The 24,436-nt window shown below is 43.3% G+C and overlaps 1 protein-coding gene across 1 annotated transcript in view; it reads right to left on the bottom strand.

The window, feature by feature from the left end:
* Positions 1-2,246: 2,246 nt before the first annotated feature.
* The window catches only part of IVL (involucrin), a 32,672-nt gene continuing 10,482 nt past the window's right edge, over positions 2,247-24,436 (bottom strand). Inside the window, exons 5-6 of the mRNA XM_049875646.1 lie at positions 8,174-8,201; positions 2,247-2,531 (exon numbers count right to left, since the gene is read on the bottom strand). Coding sequence (XP_049731603.1) covers positions 2,247-2,531; positions 8,174-8,201 — 313 coding nt within the window. The remainder of the gene's footprint in view (positions 2,532-8,173; positions 8,202-24,436) is intronic.

Here is a 24,436-nt window from a genome sequence, read left to right as displayed (position 1 = left end):
TTAAAGGTTATATAACTTTTGAAATGCTTTTTGTAGGTCAGACTTGAGTTTCTGCTGACTGCAGACCACTGCGGAAGAGGTGTTATGAGAGACAGTTCACAAAATTGAAGCCAAAAATACCCAACTTTTTGTGGTTTTCGGTACATAAGACCATGTTCTCCAACAGCAAAGTACCTGTACTTAGGTATGGGAGAGCTGGATCTCCTGGGTAGACCCAGCACTCACAGCATTTACTCATGCTGTACCCAGTTCTGGAATGCTCTCTTCTTTACCTAGCCAAATCCTACTGTACTTTTGCTCCAGATTCTACCTTCTCTAGGCATTCATCACTGAACAGATGTTTTCTCAGAGCCAAGTGGTAGATGCTGCGAGTACAGAGATGACCGAGTTCACTTTCCTCTCCTCAACAGCTTACTGTTTTCACTCTCTCTCTCTACCCTCTGAGTTCTGAAGGCACAGGCAAAGCATCTATACCACTCAAGTCATTCCTTAATTAGATGATGTCTTGTCTAATTATTCTTTGTTGTTTCAGAGGCCTCAGCTTTGTCTTCCCATTGGGATTGTTAAACCAACAGGCCCAGAACCCTGTGATGTCTTTCTAAATCTTCACAATACCCAGGCCATTCCGAATAAATGGGGCAGGGTGCTTAATATGACTGCCTTGATGAATGGTGAATATATTGAAGGGATAGATGGATGGTTGATAAATGGATGATTAATGGGTAGGTGGATGGTTAGATGGTTGGATGGATGGATAGATGAATGGATAGATAGATGAGTGGAAGAAACAAAGGAAGGATGATTGCTGAAAGGATGTGGAAGGAAACATGATGGTGAAAGGAAAGCCCAATGAGCGTGAGAAGCACTGATAAAAACTTTGGCCAACTTAGCACACTTCGGGGCCTGTAATACACTTCAAGACCTTTATCTTATATTCTTTTCCTCTCTGGGGCCTTTTGAGTACTTTCATTTGTTCTCATTGACAGCCCTGAGGCATGACAGAGGAGACAAGAGTAGAAGAGGAGGTTCAAATGCCTCAAGCTGTGGGCTGTTCTGTAGGAGGGGGGTTTGGTGGAAAAGGACAGGGGTGGGTAGTTGAAGAAATAGAAGCAAGAAGTTTGGATCAACTATGTGTCTGAATTTTCTGGTTACTTCGATCTCCCAGAAATTTACACAATTGAGAGTAAGGAGTTATGTGAGGGATAAATAAATAAATAAAAGCTCTGGAGACTCCCTAACTGAGGAAATAGTGAGAGCTGTAGATCTCCCTGAACTGGAATTGACTCTATGATAACTGGTTTGGTTTTTTTTGGTTAGGTAATTGTGATCATTTTCTGGTGGGCATGTATGTATTGGGTATAGGATGTTTGCATAGATTGCCTCCTAGGTACACATTCAATTAGTTTGAAAAAACTTTGATCTTTTACTTATAAAATGATTTTCAAGGACTTCTCCACATCTTTTGACCCACAAATCTTTAGATTGTATTCTTTGAACTAGGATTTGTTTGCCTGAATGCTTCTCTTCTATTATAAAGATCTTTTCTGGTGGGTTCCCCCACTCTTCCTGGACCTATAAGATACCTATTCCTTGCCCCTGTCCCCTAGATGGGCACTGTCTCCCCGGGTCCTTGCTGTGTTCCCATTTGCTGTTGAGGTAGCACGTGGCTCTGTGCTGAAAAAACACCCTCTTATGACTCCTTACTCTGATCCGGACATCAGAGAAGTGCATCTTCCCAAGACTTCTCTTCCTACCCCCACACACCCATCTCTTCTAAAGCCCTGGCTTGGGGAGCAGATGAAACATCTGCAGGAATGTAGAATTTTAAAACCACAAAGTAATCAAACAAAGCCATTAGTGCCAGGTGAATTATATTTTAATTGTCTGGGGAACAGAAGCAGAGAGGAAGTATGACAGGAAGGAGTGTCTGGGCATGCCACCCAACTTTCCAAGAAGCTGAAAGGGTGATATAGACACATGTCAGCAAAGATGATTAGACGGTTTTGAACCAGATCCTTGTTTGAGATGAAAATTGCAGCTGCTAGTTAATGACAGGGAGAGATGGAGGAAGCCTTCATCCTGGTGCTGCTGTGTCCCAAGTGTGGCTGCATCCAGAAGCAGGGGTGAGCAAGCCTGGACAGTTGACTGTCTCAGGGAGGGGGGCATGGGATGGTGATGGTGACTTGGAGTGGGCTTCATTTTCTCTGTTTTTCCTGGAGCTCATCCTCTGGTCATGTGCCTGGGGCTTACTTCTGCTTGGACTTCTGGCACTGCTGAGGGGGTGGGCACTTCTGTTGGCACTTGGGTGGGGGCTGGCAGACCTGCTTGGTCTGCTGAGGTGGGGGGCAGCATTGCTGAGGTGGGGGGCAGCACTGCTGTGGTGGAGGAGCGCACTGCTGAGGGGGAGCACACTGCTTTGGTGGGGGGCAGCACTGCTGAGGAGGTACACACTGCTTTGGTGGGGGGCAGCACTGCTGTGGGGGAGCGTAGTGCTTCTGCTTCTGCTGAGACATTCTGGGCAGCACTTGCACCTGGAAGCAGAAAGACACAGAGGTGAGGAATGCTTGAGCCTTAGAGGGACCCTGGGGCCTAGGTTGAACCCTTCCACCACATCTCCATCCTGCTCTGCTTTTACCTTGCCCTGGTTTCCTCACAAACTTCAAATGCATGTATGTGAATGTGGGCATGTGCATGTGAGTGCCAATTTTAGCTCAGTGTTTGTAAGCCCTTTCAACTCTTTTTGAGACAAAGAAACAGCGAAGGAAGGAAAGAAAGAAGGGAGATAGAGAGGGAGGAAGGAAAGAATGAGGGAAAGACAGAAGGAAAAGATAAAGGGAGGGAGGGTGGAAGAAAGGGAAAAATGAGAAATAAAAAAAGGAAAAGGAAGAGGGAGAGAAAGAGAGTAAGAAGAAAGGACAGTGGAAAAAAACAAAAAGTAATATATCGTTATGGCAAAATCTATGGAATCTGGAGCAGAATTGCCTGCAATCTGAATCCTGGCTAAACCATTTACTAGCTGTGTGACTTAAGGTTTTTGTAAGAGTTAAATGAAGATACAAATAAATAAATGCATATATATATATGTGTATATATACACACACAGATATTTGTTGCTGTGTGCCGTCAAGTTGATTCTGACTCATAGCTACCCTATAGGACAGAGTAGGACTGCCCTATAAAAAAAAAAAAAAATGCCCTATAGATATACCTAAAAGCTGTAAATCTTTATGTAAGCGGTTGCCACATCTTTCTTCTGTGGAGCAGCTGGTGGGTTTGAACCACCAGCTTTTTGGTTAGCAGCCACAAGCCTAACCACTGTGCCACTGGGGCTCTCTCTCTCCTCTCTTGTTCTCTCTCTCTCTCCATGTATATATATATATATATATGCACATACACACATATAGTGTCTAGCACATAGTAAGCACTATACGAAAGTTTGATTTATTAAATAAATTTATAAAAATTTTAAAAAGACAGCAAGGGACATCTTAACTGCTCCCTAAAGGAATTTCTAGAGATGACATGGATCATTTTGCTGGACTCTGTTAATTACAGTTGAAAGCAAAGCTCAGAAGGGAAAGTAATTGTTCCTCAGTCACTCAGCAGAGGTCTTTGGATTTCCAGAAACAGTAGTCTTCAGATTCCCAGAGCAAGACTTTCCCACTATGCCACATTGTCTTGTCCCTGCTGGTCTTTGCTCCCTGGGACTTCCATATCTCTGCCCTTTCAAGGTAGCCTGCCTTCCCCCCTCTCTATATTCTCCGCTCTCTTAAAGGGCAGGTCTGCCAGTTGCTCTTCCCCGTGCCTGTTGCAACCCTTTCCTTCTGCCTATACCCTCCTGACACCTGGCAAGATTCAACACCCACACACATCAGCAGGATGCTCAATATACTAGTCCTCTTGGCAGACACTCCTCTCCCATCTCAGCCCAGCTTCCCTCACCCTTCAGCCAGATGACTTGTAAAGCCCGTGATAGGTTGGTCACAAGTGATGTGGAGAGACAGACACCCAAATGAGGTCTTTATTTCTGACCAACCTCCCAGAGCTCTAGTACCAGCCTCCAGTCAGGAGCTGGAACACCTGTGGAGTGAGGGTATGAGAGTCACTGCTTCATCAAACTTACCTAAGTTCACCGGCAACCAGCAACAGGAGCGTTGGAGATGCCAAGGAGTTTGGGATGCTCTGAGCCTGCCCACCTTTTATACATCTCACATCCCTGCCTGAGGCCATGAGGTGGGTGTCCTAATTAGGCCCTAGTCACAATAGGATCCACCTGTTCTTCCTCAAATTTTAGGTTTTACTCACCCCCATGCCTGGCGGCCTCCCTCTTGGCATGGCAGGACTCAGGGATGACAGTGCCTTCATTCTCGCCTTCGCCCCACCTCACCATCACTTTACAAGCCTGGCTTTCTTGTATTTCCAAACCCACTTGTGTCTTTTGACTTAGGACACTGCCATCTGGTATGGTCCCAAGAGAGCATTGAGGACAGTGCTGGGTGTAGGGGGTGTGAGGGCAGTGTTCCGGGATAGTATGATTGGCTGAGGGAAGGGGATGGGCTAAGTAGAGTATGGAGGTAACATTGTTTTAAGGAAAACTTAACAGCTGAGGGGGTGAATGGCTGTCTTGGAAGCTCATTAAACTCAGCAGTTATGACTTTGACTTTACCTAGACTCAGAGGCACATCGAGCTTGAAATAGTGGGAAGACAAGGCAAGTGGCTCTGATTTTTTGTATGTTGTAATTTTAGCAGTGAATGGAGGCTGCAGCCCTCTGTTCTACCCGGTACTGAGAAAATCATTAGCTTCCATGAAAAGAAACTGGGTGGTTACAGTAGACAGTGTTTATCTCTATCTCTCTACATATGTATAAGTCACCCAGACTCCAGGGTTCCCAGGGAAATGATTACCCTAAGGTGGAGGAAGGAAGAAACATTGTATTACCATGAGCTCATGGACGAGTCACTTTGGCTGGGTCCTGAGTTCTGGGCTCTGAGAGCCCTGGTCCTGATTCTTCCTTCCGACCCCTCTGTTACAGATGGTAGGACAAAGAGGAAGGGCTCAGTCTTGGTTGCTTCCTATATCTCACAAAAAATGGGGCACATCTCCAAAAATCTCCAAGTGAAGATTTGGAGTTCTGCCCTCTACCAGTTGGATGACTTTGGACACTCAATGTCTTTGAGCCTCAGTTTCCTCATCTGTCATGGTGAATAATAAATAACACCATTCTGCATGTCAGTAGTATCGGTTAATATTTTTTTATGTAAGTATGTGTGTAGTGTCTGGCACAAAGTAAGTGCTCATCAGTTGTTGGGTGCTCTGTAGAATTGGACACTGGGGCAAGACACCCTCTTAGAAGTATGGGATAGTTGTACAAGTCTGAAGGCAAGTGGTGGCACTTGCCCCCAGATTCATAAGACCTTAGCTAAAAGATATGGAAGTAGGCAAGCTAATCCTGAGGATGCCACATTTTAAATCTCAGACAGGGAATTGTACCATGGCTTTACAGAAAGCATTACAAAATCCCAAGATTTTGGTAAGTCATGCTGCAACACTAGATGACATAGGCTGGAATCCAATAGTCTCTCCCTTAAACCATGGTCCTAACCCACTGGAATCATGGGCTGTGTATGGTAACTGAGAAATACCAAAGAAAGGCAGGTCTTTCCAGGAGGAGAATCCATTCAAATTGGTGTCACTTTGACAGAAATAACAACTTACCATTTGTCCAAATCTACCAGACATATGACTGCCCACTTCCTTTGCGTCTTCCCATATCCTAAGACTTTATGTTAGCTCTTGAGGACATTTTTTCCCCTTCAGGTTTTCCTTGGTGTTCATGTGATCCTCACTGTACTTGTATGAATTCATGAACATGGTAGTGATGGGAGCTCTGCATTTGGGGGAAGGAGGTGGGTGGGAAGCTTTAACCTCTAGGATGCCTCTGACCTGGAAAAAATACGTACTCACTTGCTTCATTTTGAGTTCTCAGCATCTGTTAGCAAATTAAGCCTGGGAAGGACCAGGTGTAGTTGAAGGTCTAGAGACTGAGCTTAGCAGGGGTTCTGTCAATCGCAAATAGACAAGAAGCAGACGCTATGCTGAGTACTGTGGGAACCGTTGACACATAGACTCAGCCCTCAAAGAGCTTATTATCTTTTTGGGAAAATAAGTCCAGCCCAACATGATAGGGTTGCTGGAGCTGGGAGGCTGATACCATGAGTGGAAGGTATGGAACAAGGGTTGCACAGGACTTAAAGTAGAGGGCTTCCCCATGGGCTGGGGTTGAGGCTGGGATTGGCAGCAAAGCATCAGGGAAGACAAAAAAAAAAAAAGCCTGTAAAATATGGGATCTTTAAGGAAAGAAACACAAAACACTATCTTCTTCTTTGTATCCTGGTGCCTGGCAAGGGCTCTGGATCAGAGCTGGAGCTAAATTAGCATTTGTGAGTTGAATAAGGCATTCATTCCAAGTAGGAGATGTAAATTGATTAAAAGTTTGAAAGTGGGAAGACACTGTGTGTTTGGGTAGGGTTGAGGGGAGAAGACTGAACTGACTGTGGTGGATTGTTATTGTTGTTAGCTGCCTTGAGTAGGCCCCTGACTCATGGCAACTCTATGCACAGTGAAACAAAACCTGCCAGGTCCTGCTCTATCCCCATGATAGCTTGCGGAGCAAACTATTGTGATCCTTGGGGTTTTCATCGGATGAATTTCAGAAGTAGATTGCCAGGTCTTTCTTCCTAGTTCATCTTTGGAAGCTCTGCTTAAACCCGTTCAATATCATAGCAACATGCAAGCCACCATTGACAGACAGTAGGTGACTGCTCATGAAGTGTATTGGCCAGGAACCGAACCTGGGCCACCCTAATGGAAAGTGGGAATTCTACCACTGAACTACCAACAGCCCCCAGCTGTAGTGGATGGTCGGTGCCAATGAGAAGTGGGCCGTGGAAGTGAGATCGAACCCCATGGAAAACCTTGAGCTCCAGACTAGCCAGGAAAATTAAAATTGCATGATGGGAGTGACAATAAGAAGGAGACCTGGCTCTGGATCTTCCCAGTGCCGAGGTGATCCTTTATAACATATACTTTAAAAGTTTTATTAATTAGCATAAGGAGGTGGAAAGGCACTGAATTATATTTAGAAGGTCTAGGTCTACTTCTGACTCTGCCAATAATTAGCTCTATGCCTTTGGACAATTGATTTCTTCTGTCTGGTCTCAGATTTTCTACTCTGTAAAACACTTTAATCCTTAAGGTCCTTTCCAAGCATAAACACTATGATTTTCCTGTAGGAAACTGGAAGCCAAAGGAGGCACAAAATTGAGAGTGTTTTAGGAGACTAGTTGGCCGTAGGGCACAGTAGCTGCCCATCAGCAGATCTATCCATGGGTCTGATGAAGACTCCTTTGATGGTGAGGTGAGGGTATGTATGAGGGCAGGTAAAATGGAGGAAGGAAGACCAGTTGGGTAAGAAGAAATGATAAGAGCCTGACCTAAGATGGCAATGATAGAAGTGGAAAGATAGGAACAGATTTAAGATAATCATGAACTAAGGAGTCCCTGGAGCCCTGGTGGCACAGTGGTTAAGAACTCAGCTGCTAGCCAAAAGGTCTGTAGTTCAAATCCACCAGCCACTTCTTGGAAACCCTATGGGACAGTTCTATTCTGCCCTGTAGGGTCACTATGAGTTGAAATCAACTGGACGGCAATGGGTTTGGCTTTGATTTTCTAAGGAGTCCCTAGATGGCACAAACAGCTAAGCTCTCTACCATCAACTGAAAGGTTGGTAGTTTGAGTCCACCCAGAGCTGTCTCGGAAGAAAGACCTGGGAATCTGCTTCCTAAAAGTCATAGCCTTGAAATCCTATGGAGCATGGTTCTACTCTGCAACACATAGGGTCACCGTGCATCTAAATCAACTTGACAGCAGTTTGTTGCTTTATTAAGAATTCAAAATACTGGGTGACTGAGAATATGGAGAGAGAAGCCAAGAGAGCCCTTATGTTTCTAAGTGGCTACAATGGGGGATATAGGAATCAGGGCTTGGAGAAAAGAAAAGAAAGACTAAGGCTTCTGTTTATACTTGTGTCTTGTACAGTGGGACATCCAGGGAAAAGAATTGGGCAGCCATACAGAAAAGCATGATGGAGGAGCAGAAAGAGAAGATCTCACCTGCTGGGTGCTACACTTGTGCTGAAAACTAGAAAAGAAACACAGAATTGATAAAAGAAATTATAGCTTAAAGAAAGCTCTTTGTCCTGGAAGGTTCAATCCTCCTTCCTAGAAATATCCACTCTTCTTGTAGCAGGGCTTTGTAAGGGAGCAGAAAACACTCTAGGCTAAAAGGTGCCAGAGCTGGAAGAAGCCTAGTAATCAGACAAAACCTTTCCAGTTCTTGGCCTAAGGACTGTGTCAACACTCAATGACATTCTCAACAAGCGACAGAGAAATGAGAAAAGGTGACTATTTTATAGAGGTTGGTACACAGTTTCTGACTTATTTTTTCAGACTTTTTTTTTTTTTGAGACTATACTCTTTCTACAGTTATTAATATTAAACTTACCTTTATTTCATGAAATGTTATTAATCATAAAGGGCCGTAAACCTTACTTGGTAAAATAAAAAGTTGGCCCTCTTCACTGATGACCTTGTTTCAAAATAACTTTAGTTTTCGTGAAATCCAAAAGCCTGGAAATCACTAAGATGGTTAGGTTTTATCACTAACAAATATAGAAAAAGTGAACTAGAACAGGAGAGTGACTGACTTAAGATCACATTTTATTAAATGTCAGAGAGAGGACTTGAATTCTGGGTACCTGACCAAAAATCAAACCAAACCATATCAAATCAAAACAAACCAAGCCAAGCCAAGCCAAGCCAAACCAAACCAAACCGAACAAAACAAAGCAAAACGAAACAAAAACCAACCAAACAATCTAAACAGGACTTTAGCCGATGTCAAGATCTCAGTAGGAAATTACCCTCCCCTCCTATCTTGCCCCCTCCTAACTCCATTAAATCAGGACCTCTGCAGTGATGGCAGGACCAGGCTTGTTATGGCACCCACACCCCACCCCTCACTTCTCTCAGGTTTTCCAGGACACAATGCACAGCTCTGGCTTGCCCTTCTTTCTTTGGGAGACACGCTGTGGCCTGCATTATGACCTCACTGAGTCATACCTAATCTCCCCTGCTTTTATTCAGCCTTTCAGACCAGAGGGAGTTAACCCTTTCTAACCACCCACCCCTTCTGATCCCGAGAAAGCCCCTAGTTGTGAGAAAAGAGTAATTCACCTCCAAGGCCCCTACTGCTGGCTCCTCAGTCCCCTGGCTTTTCCATGCCCAGACCTAGTGGTTTAAGCCCTGGTGGTGAAGTGGTTAAGAGCTTGACTGCTAACCAAAAAGTCGGCAGTTGGAAGTCACCAACTGCTCCTTGGAAACATGATGGAGCAGTTCTCCTCTGATCTATAGGGTCTCTATGAGTTAGAATCGACTTGATGGCAATGGGTTTGGTTTGATTTTTGGTTAGGATACTTTGACGTCCCAAGGGAAGAGGGTTTGACTTTGTTCTGCATGGCCCCAAGGTGTGGAACGAGGTTTCTAACAGATGAGGTTCCACCAGGATCTGCCCTCAGCCTCCTACTGTCCTTTGGTGAGCTTATTCACTCCTGTGGTTCTAATTACCATCTCTATACTAATGGCTTCCAGTTCTTTATTTCCACTCCAAGCCTCTACTTAGTACTTTGATTCATAACCATGGTACACCAGTTGCCTCCTCAGTATCTCCACTTGGATGCCTCACATGCACATTGGTTTCAACATGTCCAAAACTGAACTTGTCATCCCTCTCCCTGCTCTCACTCCCCATTTCAGTGAACAGCACCAGCAGTTACCGTCTACGCAGCAGCCCTGGCCAGAAATTTGGCACCACCTGTTATTACATCCCACCATTTATCAAGTCCCATTGATTCATCCTCTAAATACTTAATGCATGCCACCCTGCCCCTACCCTGGTCTGGCCTTCATCAGCACTTGCCTTGATTGTTGAAAAGATCTTCTAAGCCATATCCCTGTCTGCAGTCTTTCTCACTGCAAAAATACACAGAATCCAAAATGATAGTTTTAAAAAGGCAAATGTAAGATGCTTTCTTGGTTTTAGGAAATACATATTGAAGTATTTTGGGGTAAAGGGACATTGCATCTACAATTTACTCTCAAATTGATCAGGAGAAACAAAACTAACTAAAACTAATCTACTAACTCTGTGTGTACCTATCTATATGTCTATCTATCTAGAGGTCAGCATTAGGAAATCTGGAAGAAGGGTGTCTAGGAATTCTTTTTTACTATTCTTGAAACTTTCTGTAAGTCTGCAATTGTGCCGAAGTAAAAATACATATTTTTAAAAACAACAATGAGTCTATGTAATGATCCTACAGGAGCCCTGGTGGTGCAGTGGTTAAAGTGCCCGGCTGCTAACCAAAAAGTTGGCAGTTCAAATCCACCAGCTGCTTTGCAGGAGAAAGATGAGATGGGATAGTTCTACTCTGTCCTATAGGGTTGCTATGAGTTGGACCGACTTGAAGGCAGTGGGTTTGATTTTGGTTTAATTATCCTACATAGAATCCCTCCAAGGTCCCTTATTCCCACTACCTACAGGATAAAGTCCAAATTCTGCTGTAATATGACCTCTCTTACATGCTCAGCCTTATCACTTGATTTGTAATTGGCTACTAATGTAAAGGTTGGTGGTTTGAACTTACCCAACAACACCATGAAAGAAAGACCTGGTGATAATGCTTTCATAAAAGTTACAGCCAAGAAAACCTGATGGAGTAGTTCTACTCTGTAACACATGGGGTTGCCATGAGTTGGAACTGATTCTACAGCAAAAAGTGGATTTTTTAGGGACTATCTCATCTCTGGATAAGGAAGTAAGGAATGTGATTTTAAGAAATTTTGCTAGAAATGTTAATGGAAACTTCCCTTGATATCCTTCTAGAGATCTTAAGTAAAACATTTAATTGCTTTTTCAGCTACTTCTCTGAACGTGACACCACTCCTAAACCAGGCTGCAAAACTGTGAATTATGTGCACGTTTCAAAAATACTACCTTACAAACACAACGCAGTGTTCCAAAGTTCGGCTAATATATTTCAGCTACGGGTATACGGAAATTATAAATACATGACTGTTTTTCTGGGTAAAATGCATCTTACAATGTCAAAATATGGGCTCACTACTTGGTTCTTAAGAAACTTAAAGGGAAATGCATTAAATGAGCGGTTTGCTATATATTTACATTTTAGGCCACAAAGAATCAGACAAAATGACAGGGCCAGAGTCTGAACTACCACCACTTATGGGCATGGGACAAGGCAATGCCACAAAACATAGCAAGAGAAGCCCAAATGTAGGTCCCAGGAGCCTCGGGCCCCACTATTCCTGGCTCCAGACCTCTGGCTAACTTCCTTTTGTTCTCAGCAGTGAGGCTGGGGCTGAGTAGAAGGTGTCAGTAGGGGTTACTTTCTCAGCCTCTCTGTCTTTTTCCATGCACACCCTTCAGCTGGGACAACTACCAAGTGGATGTGTGAAACCCAAGCAAACAGTTATCACTGTTTGCTTCTGGTTATAGAGATCAGCCTCTGTCTGGAATTTGGAATCATATCAATGTTCTTTGAGGTGGATATCTCTTTTCTGTGTTAGACACACATATGCCTCCATACCCTCAGTCTGTCCCCACTATGAGGGGAGCCCTGTCTTTGTGCACTATCCTTTGCTAGCTAGTCACTGAAAGAAATAAAAAAATAAAATGCAGATGCTAAGCACCTACCATGTATCAAAGTACAGGGTTTAGGAACCATTGAGAATGGAATAAGTGTCAAAAAGATCCTGTCCTCAAGATGCTTAGAGTCTAGCTGGAGAAAATCAATGTGAATAAAGAGGGGGCTCATTTTTTTATGTAATTATAGAATCCTAGGTTTCTACTGAAAATCAGGTCGTGGTCAGAGAAGTAAGGCTCTCTAAGGAGAGGGCTGTGATCCATGAGGTTTATACTGGCTAATTTTTTTTTTTTTTTTTTTTGAAGTAGATCTCCAGGTTCTTCTTCATAGTCTATCTTAGTCTGGAAGCTCCACTGAAGCCTGTCCACCATATGTGACCCTGCTGGTATTTGAAATACTGGTGGCATAGTTTCCAGCATCACAGCAACATGCAAGCCACTACAGTATGACAAACTGACAGAGTAGCATATGATCAAGTGCACGAAAGGCATTGGTGAAAAATAAGCCTCCAGGAATTGAGAGAATACCAACTGAGATGTTTCAACAAAAGGATGTGTGCACTCATCCATGCCAAGAAATTTGGAAGACAGCAACCTGGCCAACCGACTGGAAGAGATCCATATTTGTGCCCGTTCCAAAGAAAGGCGATCCAACAGAATGGGGAAATTATTGAACAATATCATTAATATCACACATGAGTAGAATTTTTCTGAAGATAATTCAAAATCTGTTGCAGCAGGACATAGACAGGAAACTCCCAGAAATTCAGGCAGAATTTAGAAGAGGATGTGGAGCAAGGGATATCATTGCTGATGTAAGATGGATCTTGACTGAAAGCAGAGAATACCAGAAAGATGTTTATCTGTGTTTTATTAACTATGCAAAGGCGTTCAATTGTGTCAATCATAACAAATTATGGGTAACATTGTGAAGAATGGGAATTTCAAAACACTTATTTGTGCTCGTAAGGAACCTGTACTTAGACCAAGAGGCAGTCGTTCAAACTGAACAAGAGGATACTGCATGTTTTAAAATCAGGAAAGGGTTGTATCCTTTCACCATATTTATTCAATCTGTGTGCTGAGCAAATAATCGGAGAAAATGGGCTGTATGAAGAAGGATGGGGCACAGGGTTGGAGGGAGGCTCATTAACAACTTGCAGATGAAACAACCTTGCTTGCTGAAAGTGAAGAGGACTTGGAAGCACTTGCTGATGAAGATAAAAGACTACAGCCTTCAGTATGGATTACTCGTCAACATAAAGAATACAAAAATTTTCACTACTGGACCAACAAGCAGCATCATTGTAAATGGAGAAAAGACTGAAGTCAAGGATTTCATTTTATTTGGATCTGCAATCAATGCCCATGGAAGGAGCAGTCAAGAAATCAAATGCCACATTGCATTGTGCAAATCTTCTGGAAAAGACCTCTTTAAAGTGTTCAAAAGCAAAGATGTCACTTTGAGGGCTAAAGTGTGCCTAACACAAGCCATGGTATTTTTAGTTGCTTCATATGCATGGGAAAACTGTGCAATGAGTAAGGAAGACCTAAGAAGAATTGATACCTCTGAATTACAGTGCTGGTGAAGAATACTGAATATACTCTGGACTGTCAGAAGAACAAACAAATCTGTCTTAGAAAAATTACAACCAGAATGTTCCTCAGAAGCAAGGATGGCGAGACTCTCACATATTTTGGAAGTGTTATCAGGAGGGACCAGTCCATGGAGAATGACATCATGCTTGATAAAGTAGAGGGGCAGCGAAAAAGAGGAAGACCCTCAAAAAGATGGATTGACACAGTGGCTGCAACAATGGGCTCAAACATAGCAATGATTGTGAGAATGGTGTAGAACTGGGCAGTGTTTTGTTCTGTTGTATGTAGGGTTGTTATGAGTTGGAACTGACTCGGCAGCATCTAACAAGAACAACATCAAAGGAGAGGACAAAGGAACCCTGGTGGTTCAGTGATTAAGTGTTCAGCTGCTAATGGAAAGGTCAGCAATTCTAACCAACCAGCCTCTCTGCAGGAGAAAGATGTAGCAGTCTGCTTCCATACAGATTGTTGTTTTTGCATAGCTATTAAAACACAGGTAAATACCTTTCTGGTATTATCTGCTCTCAGTCAAAACCTACCTGACATTAGCAATGATATCCCTCATTCACGTGCTCTTCTGAATCCAGTTTGAACTTCTGACATTCCCTGTTGCTGTACTCCGCAACCACTTTCAAATGTAAAGATTACAGCCTTGGAAACCCTATGGGGCAGTTCTACTCTGCCCTGTAGGGTCATTGTCTTAGTAATCTAGTGTTGTTATAACAGAAATACCGCAGGTGAGTGGCATTAACAAATAGAAATTTATTCTCTTATATTTTAAAAGGCTACAAGTCTGAATTCAGGGCACCAGCTCCAGGAGAAGTCTTTCTCTCTCTGTGCACTCTCAGGAAAGGTCTTTGTCATCAATCTTCCCCTAGGCTAGGAGTTTCTCAGCACAGGGAACCTGGGTCCAAAGGACATCTTCCACTCCTGGCTCTTTTTGCTTGGTGGTAATGAGGTCCCTTTCTTCTCTGCTTGCTTTTCTCTTTTATGTCTGAAAAGAGACTGATTCAATACACAACCTAATCCTGTAGATTGTTTCCTGCCTCATTAACATAACTGCCTCTAATTCTGCTTCATTAACATCATAGAAGTTAGGATTTACAGCACATAGGATAATCACATCAATCACAAAATGGAGGACAGCCACACAATACTGGAAATCATGGTCTAGCCAAGTTGACACACATTTTTGGGGGACACAGTTCAATCCATAACAGTCGCTATGATTCAGAATCAACTCTGTGGCAACAATTTTGGTTTTGGAAGTAGAGGGGAAGGCTTCAAGGACCTGCTCAACAGGGAAGGATAACATTGCAGGGAGTCTGGGTGAACGGACTAGGGATGGCCAGGAGTGCACCTAAGCATTCTTCTGTCTTTTCCCATCACCATTGTGAGTCCAGAAAGAAGAGGAGAGGGGTTACATGGTAGGACTAACCTGGGGCTGAGGACCTCCTGGGGGGTGATAGGGCCATAGTGATGAAATGGGGGAGGTAGTTCAGACTGTTGTCCAGGATGGGGAAGGAGACAAATGGAAGGAAACTTAGAGGCTGGAAAAGGGCTGTGGCAAAGTGAGCGTGGAAGTACTGTCTAGTAAGGAGGGCAAAGATAAATTAAGAAACAAGTTAGTGCTCTTGGAAATGAAGCTTAGACATCCCAAGCTGAAGGGAGTGGAGAAATAATAATGGGTCAGCTCTCTACATTAACATTCAGCTGCTAAACAGAAGGTTGGCAGTTCGAATCCACCAGCTGCTCCTTGGAAGCCCTATGAGGCAGTTCTACTCTGTCCTATAGGATTGCTATGAGTTGGAATCGACTCGACGGCAATGGTTTTTTTCCTCCTCATTTTAAATGAGTAGATAGATAGCTCGACTCTGACTTGTGGTGACTTTATGTACAACAGAATGGAACATTGCCCAGCCCTGTGTCATCTTCACAATCACCTCATGTTCAAGTCCGTCAGTGAGGCTGTTGTGCCAATCCATCTCACTGAGCATCTCCCTTGCCCTGGGTGGTCGCCTGCTTCACCAAACATGATGCCCTTGTCTAGGGATTGATACTTCTTGATGATGTGCTCAAAGCAAGAGTCAGACAATGTTTTGTTGTGATCCATAAGATTTTCATTAGCTAATTTTCTTAAGTAGATCACCAGGCCTTTCTTCCTAGTCTGCCTTAGTCAGGAAGTGCAACTGAAACCTGTCTACCATGGGTGACCTTGTTGGTATTTGAAATACTGGTAGCATTGCTTCCAGCATCATAGCAATGCACAAGCCACCACAGTATGAAAAACTGCCAGACAGATGGTAGTTTAAATGAGTAGCTTCTGATATTTTGAGTTCCCTGCAAAATAGGGGGTGGGGAATAAAAGCTCTAAAATACAAAATTCAAATGGCGTATTCTTCATGAGTCCTCTCTCATCCTTAAGAAATATGTCCTTGCTATCTGAGGGACTTTCATAATATTTCTCAGCTCTACCAGGACATGTAGAACTTGATTGTTGAGACTTTTGGGTACATGACTGTTATCCTCAATAGTGTTCAACCCTGGAGAACAGAACCGCAAATGTCCTTCCCAGAGACTAACACAGAGCTAGGCACATAGAAAAAACTTAGCAAATGTTCCAGAATTGAAGTCATGCTGTGCAGTGAATGAGACCAGTGGATGCGGGAACTTTTCCTTTGGGGTAGATGAAATAGCACTCATAGGGAGAAAAGCAGGCAAACTTTACGTTTCCAAGGCTACCTATCAGCAAGCTCAAAGTAATATGGGGTTAAACATAATATACAGTTGTTGAATGAATGGTCCAAAAAGCAGGCCATGAAAGGTTGAGCTGAGGGAGATAGTCATGTAGGCAATAGCTTCTTCATCCTCTATCCCCAAAGAGGTACACACACACACACACATACACACACCGATCCCCCACACACATACTTACAGGCTTAGGTGTGTAAAGATCTTTCTGCGTTTATAGATACATCTGTTTCTCTTCAAGTAAAGGTATAAATAGAACGGCATCCTCATGACTCAAGTCCTGGATTTGCCTCTGTGGGCTCCTCCTTTTGTCGCGAGGCTCCTCAGAACTTGTTCTCACAGCCCATGGCTCTGTGCATTGGTGTGGTCTCAGATTGCCAACAACATCCATCACCGTTTACCCGTAAGTCCTCATCAGGACTATGAGGAAGGAAGCAGTGAACTCTCTCAGGTATACATCAGAAAATATATTCAATCCATATTTAGTGAGTACCTACTCTGTTCCAGACACTGGACTATGCTCTAGGGATTCAGAGATGAATAAGACATAGTCTCTGCCCTTAAGTCTTCAGAATCTGTAGATCTATAGGTTGTGCTGGCATGTAGAGGAGGACATAAAACAGTGAGGAGATATTGAGAAAGGCTTCCTAGAGGTGGCAAAGTCATCTCCTCAATGCACTGATGGTGAAGTGAGGTCAAGGACATACCCCCTTTTCTCCTAGACGTTTCATGACTTGGGAATAGATGAGACATATGGAAATAACTTTTCCCATTCCTCGGACTCAGAGAAGTCTTCCCTTCCCACCCTTTTCTCTTCATCCCTACCTGGCTCTTGGGCAAATCGCCACCATTATAACAAAGGCCCAGCAGAGCCTGAGAATTGGGTATCTGTAGGAAGTGCCTCACACATCTCTCAGTTTGTCATACTGTGGTGGCTTACATGTTGCTGTGATGCTGGAAGCTATGCCACTGGTATTTCAAATACCAGCAGGGTCACCCATAGTAGATAGGTTTCAGCGGAGCCTCTAAACTAAGACAGACTAGGAAGAAGGACCTGACTGTCTACTTCTGAAAAAAAATTAGCCTGTGACAACGCTCACGGAAGCAACAGTCAAGAAATCAAACAACACATTGCATTGGGCAAATCTGCTGCAAAATACCTCTTTAATGTCCGTGAAGTGACATCTTTGCTTTTTAACACATTGTCACAGGTGTCTTTAAAGTGTTAAAAAGCAAAAATGTCACTTTAAGGACTAAGATGTACCTGACCCAAGCCATGGCATTTTCAGTCATTTCATATGTATGTGAAAGCTGGATAATGAATAGGAAGGCCAAATAAGACTTGACACCTTTGAATTACGGTGTTGGTGAAGAATAATGAATATAACATGGATGCCAGAAGAATGAACAGATTTGTCTAAGAAGAAGTACAGCCAGAATGCTGATTAGAAGCCAGGGTGAGGCTACATCTCACATACTCTGGACATGTTATCAGGAGGGACCAGTGTCTGGAGAAGGACATCATGCTCATTAAAGTAGAGAGTCAGTCTTCAAATTCTCATAAAAAGACCAGGCTTAATGGTCTGAGAGCGGAGGGAACCCAGACATCATGGCCCCTGGAGCCTCTGTTAGCCCAAGACAGGAACCATTCCCAAAGCCAACTCTTCAGGCAGGGATTGGACTGGACTATAAGACATAAAATGATACTGGTGAGGAGTGAGCTTCTTGGCTCAAGTAGACACACGAAACTATGTGGGCAGCTCCTGCCTGGAGGTGAGATGAGAAGGCAGACGGAGACAGGAGCTGGTTGAATGGACATGGGAAATACAGGGTGGAGAGGAGGAGTGTGCTGTCACATTAAGGAGTGAGCAGCTAGGGTCACATAGCAAGGTGTGTATAAGTTTTTGTATGAGAGACTGGCTTGATTTGTAAACTTTCTCTTAAAGTGCAATTAAAAAAAAAAAGCAGAGGGTCAGCGAAAAAGAGGAAGACTCTCAACAAGATGGATAGACACAGTGACTGCAAAGATGGGCTCAAGCTCAGCAACAACTGTGAGGAGGGCATAGGACCAGGCAGTGTTTTGTTCTTTTGTACACGGAGTCGCTGAGTCAGAACCGACCCCATGGCACCTAACAATAACAACAACAGGAAGTGCCCAGAAATCGTCCTGAAGCACTGACTGATTTCTAGGCTCATGAGTTGCAAGATGAGGGGCCCCACCTGGGTAAACTCCAAGGGTCCTTGTGAGGCCTAATCAGGTGGGGAAAGGGGGGGGCTACCATGCACACACAAAAAATTCCGTTTACAAAGAATCTATCTGTCTAGTAGCAACAAATACTTACTGAGAGTCTACCATGCACTGGCCACTGTTCTAGGCACAGGGACACACGGCATAGAGAGGCCCATGTGGTCTCTCCTCTCCTGGAGCTTACCTCCCGGTGAGGAGAGATGGCTGATAAACACATGTACAGCCAAGAAACAAGTATATAACATAATTCCAGGTAGGTAATGAGGCCTATGAAGAAACTACAATCCAGTGATGCTTAACTAGCATGGGCTGGGAAGACCTCTCTGAGGCCAATAGTGAAGCGGGGCCTGAATATTGGGAAGACAATCATACAAAGGTGTACAGATAAAGGCAGAGGAAGGGCAAATACAAAGGCGTTAGGACAGTACTGGTCTTAATATGTTAGATGAACATTGTATGACTGGAGTCTAGTAGATGAGAAGTTGAGTTCAGAAAGCCAGTGAGGGACTGAGTCCCATGGGTATGGGGGCCTTGAAGGGGTCTGAGCAAGTAGTGACTTGATCTGAACTTTGCTCAAGAAAAGCCACTGACTATTGTTTGAAGGCAGGCCGAACCAGGGGGAGAGTCCTGTCCCCTTCCTTATCTTGGACTCCTATCACAACCCAGAGAGGGGAGCAGGTGCGTGTTTCTATTCTAAATTTACCACGAAAAAAAACACATTTTTGTAAGGTGGCAGTGGCACATTTACTGACGCCAAGTGCAGGTCTACTTGCTATATATTGTGCATCACATCTTCTCTAGAAAAGTGCCTCAATTTTAAAATTATGTCATATGTCCATCTGAGCAGTGCAGCCCTGTCAGGCCACATAGTCCCATATGCAATTCAGAAGAGAAGGTTGCTGCAGCCAAGTGGCCTCTTCTTGAAGTAATCTCTCCCTCCTGCCCTTCTTCCAGGCAGAACGCCTGCCTCAGACTGGCCTGACCTCACTTTTCAATCCTGACCTTCATCCCCTCCTCCCACAACAGCTCCTCAAAACTCCTGGTTTCTCTTGGGTTTCCCTGCTGTTAGGTAAGACTTCTTAATTCTTGTAGGGCTGATGGGTTCCATCTTCCTTGCACTTCTCATTTCCTCTTCAGACCCTCCTCCATGCCTACCTCAGGGCTCAGGGATTTTAGAGAAGAATGCTGTGAGTCCATAATAGTATTAAGGGGCAGCTGGAATTGCCATTTTGATTCTTTCTGCTTCCCATAATACTCCAGCCAAACAGAACCACTCTATTCAGACACACCTCCTCACATACATGCTTTTGCTCTAGAAGTTCCCTCTGGGACTCTGCTCTCTTCCTTTTTGTTATCCATCCTTTGACACCCATTTTTCAAAGCCCAGCTCCTATGTCATCTCCTCCAGGAAAGCACTCTGAAAGCCCACTGAACCTCTGAGATTTTCCATCTGTGAGTCCCCAAAGCATTTTGTAATTCCTCTCCTCTGATAGGCTAAGCGCATGGGCTCTGGATTCAGACATAACTGGGTTTGAATCTCAGTGACTGGCTGGGTGACCTTTGGCAATGACTGAACCTCAGTCTCCTTGTCTCTAAGGTGAGGAGAATAATCACACCTCCCTCACAGTGTTGTTGTGCCTGGAAGATGAGCTCATGAGTGTAAAGCCATTAACACTGTGACTGGTGTAGGGTCAACGCTCAATAAATGGTAGCACTTATCCTAAGTACAGTCATTTGTGCATTTGTCTCACACTCCTGCTCACTCTGAATCCTTCAGGGCAGGGGCTGCCCTATTCATCACCTTTTCCTCTTTGTGTTTTGGAACTTTTAGGGGTGGAGCCTGTCTTCTAGGCTCACAGTTCTGCATCTTAGCACTAGAGGGCAGAAAGAGACCACAGGCATTTTGGAAGACACACACAGGCCATCTTGGATGCTCTTTCCTTCTGGCTAGGCTTTACTAGTGGTGGGTCACCCATTGTAGCTTCTTGCTCTAATTGTACTCTCATTCCTTTATGCTAGAATAATCCCAAAAGCAGATAAGTCAAAAGACAGTCACTGTGCTCCTTTTGGGAAGGCATCTCCACTCCCTAACAGACATAGTTTGCTTTAGCTGTTTGTTGTTATTTGCCATTGAAGCCTTTCCAACTTATGGCAACGTTTATGTGTGACAGAATGAAGCATCGCCAGATTCTGTGCCATCTTCATGATCTTTAGTGTATTTGAGTCCATTATTGTGGCTATTGTGTTAATCCATTTCATTGGGGGTTTCTCTCGTTTTCACTGATTCTCTACTCTAACAAACATGATTAAAAAAAAAGAAAAAACTTCATGTGTTAAAGAGTAGAGCTGCCCCCATAGGGTTTTATTGGCTGTAATGTTTGTTAGCCAGGTCACCAGGTCTTTCTTCTGCAGTGCCCCTCTGTGGGTTCAAGCTGCCAACCTTTAGGTTAGTAGTCGTGCACGAACTGTTTGTGCCACCCAGGGACCTATTGCGGCATTGCGGTCACTTTTACTACTGGACTTGACAGTGGTGGTTATACTAAGAACTAGTTATGTAAATACTACACATTGGGACTGAAGGAGTATAAGGCAAAAACAAAACGAAAGAGGGTTAAAACTTTAAAGTTTATATAGAAATGTGAAAGGCTGAACATTAGTGATGTAAAAGTTTACCCTAACAAGTTAGCGTAAGAAGATTAGACAATGCCAAAGAAAGTAGATGTAAGAAAATAATAGATATAAAATCAGAAATTAATGGAGTAGAAGACAAAGATAATGACAGAGGGGGTAACAAAGCTAAAATGATTCATTAAAAAGATGGAAAAAATAGTCAAGACTGATAATATTTCCAAGATAAAAAGAAAATAATAATACTGGGAGTAAAAAAGGGGGGGGGGATCATAACTATAGTTAAGAGCAGAAATCAAAAAGGGGAAAAAATTATAATAAATTTGAAACTTAAATTAGAAAGAAATTTTACCAGGAAAATAAATCAGTTGCAGTCAAACCTTTTAGATGCTCACAATCTGACTTCCTTTCTGCCCTGTCTCCCGTATTCTCCATCCACCAGTTTTGCCTGTGCTGTAGTTATGGTGGAACCCCGGTGCACAATGGTTAAGAGCTTAGCTGCTAACCCAAATGTCAGTGGTTCAAAACTACCAGCTGCTCCTTGGAAACCCTGTGGGACAGTTCTACTCTGTCTTATAGGATCTCTATGAGTTGGAATTGGAATCAACTCAGTGGCACCAGGTTTGTTTTTTTTCTGTCTGCAGCTATGGCAACCACATATGCTCAGGTATAACTCGGCAGCACCTCACTTCAGCTGCACCAGCTATCTCTTCCAGTTGTCCCACTCTGTCCCAGGACTCCTTGGCTGCCATGGTGTGGGATACTCCAGCTCTAGTCAATCGTGTTGGTGCAAATACAATTGTAGAAGAGTGAGGGAATTTACAACCCAGAGTGGTGCAAATGGTTAGGCGAGCGGCTACTAAACGGAAAATTTGGCGGGCCAAACCCACCCAGAGGCATCTTAGAAGAAAGCCCTGGTGGTCTGCTTCTGAAAGTTCACAGCCTTGAAAACCCAATGGAGTAGTTCTGTTCTGCACACATGGGTTCGCCATGAGTTGTAATTGACTTGAATGCAATGTTTTTTTTTAGGGGGGGGCGGGGAGGAGCTCTTAAGGCAATTGATTATTAGAAGACAGGATAGATAACATAGATATCTATCCATACATAGATAACACCCTTTTTTATGTCCCAGGTGAATAATTCTGATTCACATTCTACGTGGTCCTTAGAAGCTCCCAAGTGGGATTTAGCTCCAATTGTCCTGGTGGCACAGTGGTTAAGAGCTTGGCTGCTAACCAAAGGGTCAGCAGTTGGAATCCATCAGCCCATTCTTGGAGGGTCAGTATGTGTTGAAATCAACTCCAGAGTAATAGGTCTGGTTTTTTTTTTTTCCCCCAATGTAATACCTAGCTCAATAACACAGCCTTGGATTGACTTTCTTTTTTTCCCTGTTTTATTCTTCTTGTGACTCCAACTCCTGCTACTTGGCATCACTTCTCAAAATAAAATACTTTTTGTATGCTCTTGTCTCAGGCTCTGCTTCTTTGGGGACCCAAGCTAAATCACCTTCACAAAATTTTTGAAAAGTGCTTTGCTCTTCACACTTTTAAATTGAAATCGAATTTTTTTTACTAGTTACAAAGAATGCAATTTCTAACATATTGTATGTATAGCAGTATTTTTCAATTATATATATACGCATATATATATTTACTTTGTATGGGACATTTTAAACATATCCTAAAGTGGACAGAAGAGTAGAATGAATCCCATCTACCTCATCCAGGTTCAATAATTATCAAATACAGCCAATCTTATTTATATCCCTACTGACCTTCCCCTTTCAGTGTTATTTTAAAGCAAATCCCAGACTTGTGTAATTTCAACTGTAGATATCTCTAAATTAAGGATTCTTTCTTTTTTTTTACTTTAGTGGTTATGCTAAATATTATCACACCTTAAAATATCAAAATATCTTTATCTTATGAAATATACACTCAGTGTTCACATTTCCAATTATTTCATAATAATTACCTCATAAATGCCATTAATTTTGTAAAAATCGATTTGAATTAAGAAGATCCATTGGTTCAAGTCTCAGCAGAGACAACTGAGTTAGTGCCAACCCTGCTGGAGGAGGGAAGAATCATTCACAGGACCTCTATAATGTCTATCAGAGCTTACTGGGAGAGGATGTTGAGAGTGTTAGGTCATGGGGCATGGAATATGAGGCTGATTAGGGGGATATTTGTTGATACAGGGGTACTTCCTATGACTCAGGTGCCTAGAGACAGTCAGTCCCTCATATGTTGCTGGGATGCCTTTTGGACCTTGGAAAAAGTTAAGGCCCACATTAAATGAGGTGAAGATGCCAGGACCACCTTGGCAGAGTGTTAAAAAAGGATAAAAAGGCTGAGAGATGGGTGTCTACAATGAATCTATTAGAAAACCCCAAACCCATCAGCAGAGTATGTACATCAGGAGGATGAAAGGAGTGCACCCCACTCACTAAGTTATAAGGAATGTGCTGGTGAGGAGGACACAATCACCATTGAGAAGCCCAGTCGTGGCTTTCCTCTGTAGCTTGGGGTTGAGGTAGATGATGTTGGTAGAACCAGACACCATAGTGTTAATGGGGATGATAGCATTTGGGAATAGCATTGGACAGGTGGCAGTAGGGAACCATCAGAGGCAAGGTAGATGTGATTACCACGATAGGCAGCAAGATTGGAACGGCACCATCAGAATGGGAGCCAGGGTGCCCTGACTCACAGGAATCTAGAACAATGGATAGTAGAAGATGATGTCCTTAGTGACAACGCGGATGGACAGCCTTTAAAGATTTGTATTTGTCCCATATATATAGCTGCTGTCAGCTGCCTCAAAGCTACATCATGATTCCTTACCCAACATCCAGTCCTGAGCCAGTTCTCAGACACAGAACCCACTGACTGAAAGAGACCCAAGTCTTCTTGAGGAAGGAACCTATAGCACTACATCAAGTATATACAGTAGTGATTCCCCCAGTTATTTCTCAAGTAACTGTACTTTGAAGAAAGGGAAATACCCAGATCTCTACAGGGATGTTGTATACATAATCTACCACTAATATCAGGGAACCCCGGGCACCACCATGGCCTCTCTCTTAGAATGAGGATATACAAGGATCAGGTGATAGAGTTCTGACCCCTTCTCCCTGCTCTATACTCTGAAGCTCTCTCAAGACAATAAGCTGGGGTAATCATAGGGATCACCTCTCTTGCTTCCCATGTCTCCTGGATCACTGCTTGGTTGAAACCACCGTTTTATATATTTTGTAACTTCGCTTTCCTTTTTTATGTGGGGGTTGGGAGGCTGTTTCAAGCCGAGGGATAAAACTGGTACCTGTTGCTTTATCTTAGCCAGAAGTGGAAGTCTTCCGAGGGCTAAATTCTTTACTAGAAACATTTCTGAAAGCTGTTGCTGAACACTGCTGCTACTAGTTCTT

The sequence above is a fragment of the Elephas maximus genome, chromosome 3 (genome assembly GCF_024166365.1).
Source record: "Elephas maximus indicus isolate mEleMax1 chromosome 3, mEleMax1 primary haplotype, whole genome shotgun sequence".
NCBI lineage: Eukaryota > Metazoa > Chordata > Mammalia > Proboscidea > Elephantidae > Elephas > Elephas maximus.
The sequence above is the reverse complement of the archived record's forward strand: the minus strand, read 5'-3'. Positions and strand labels throughout refer to the sequence as shown.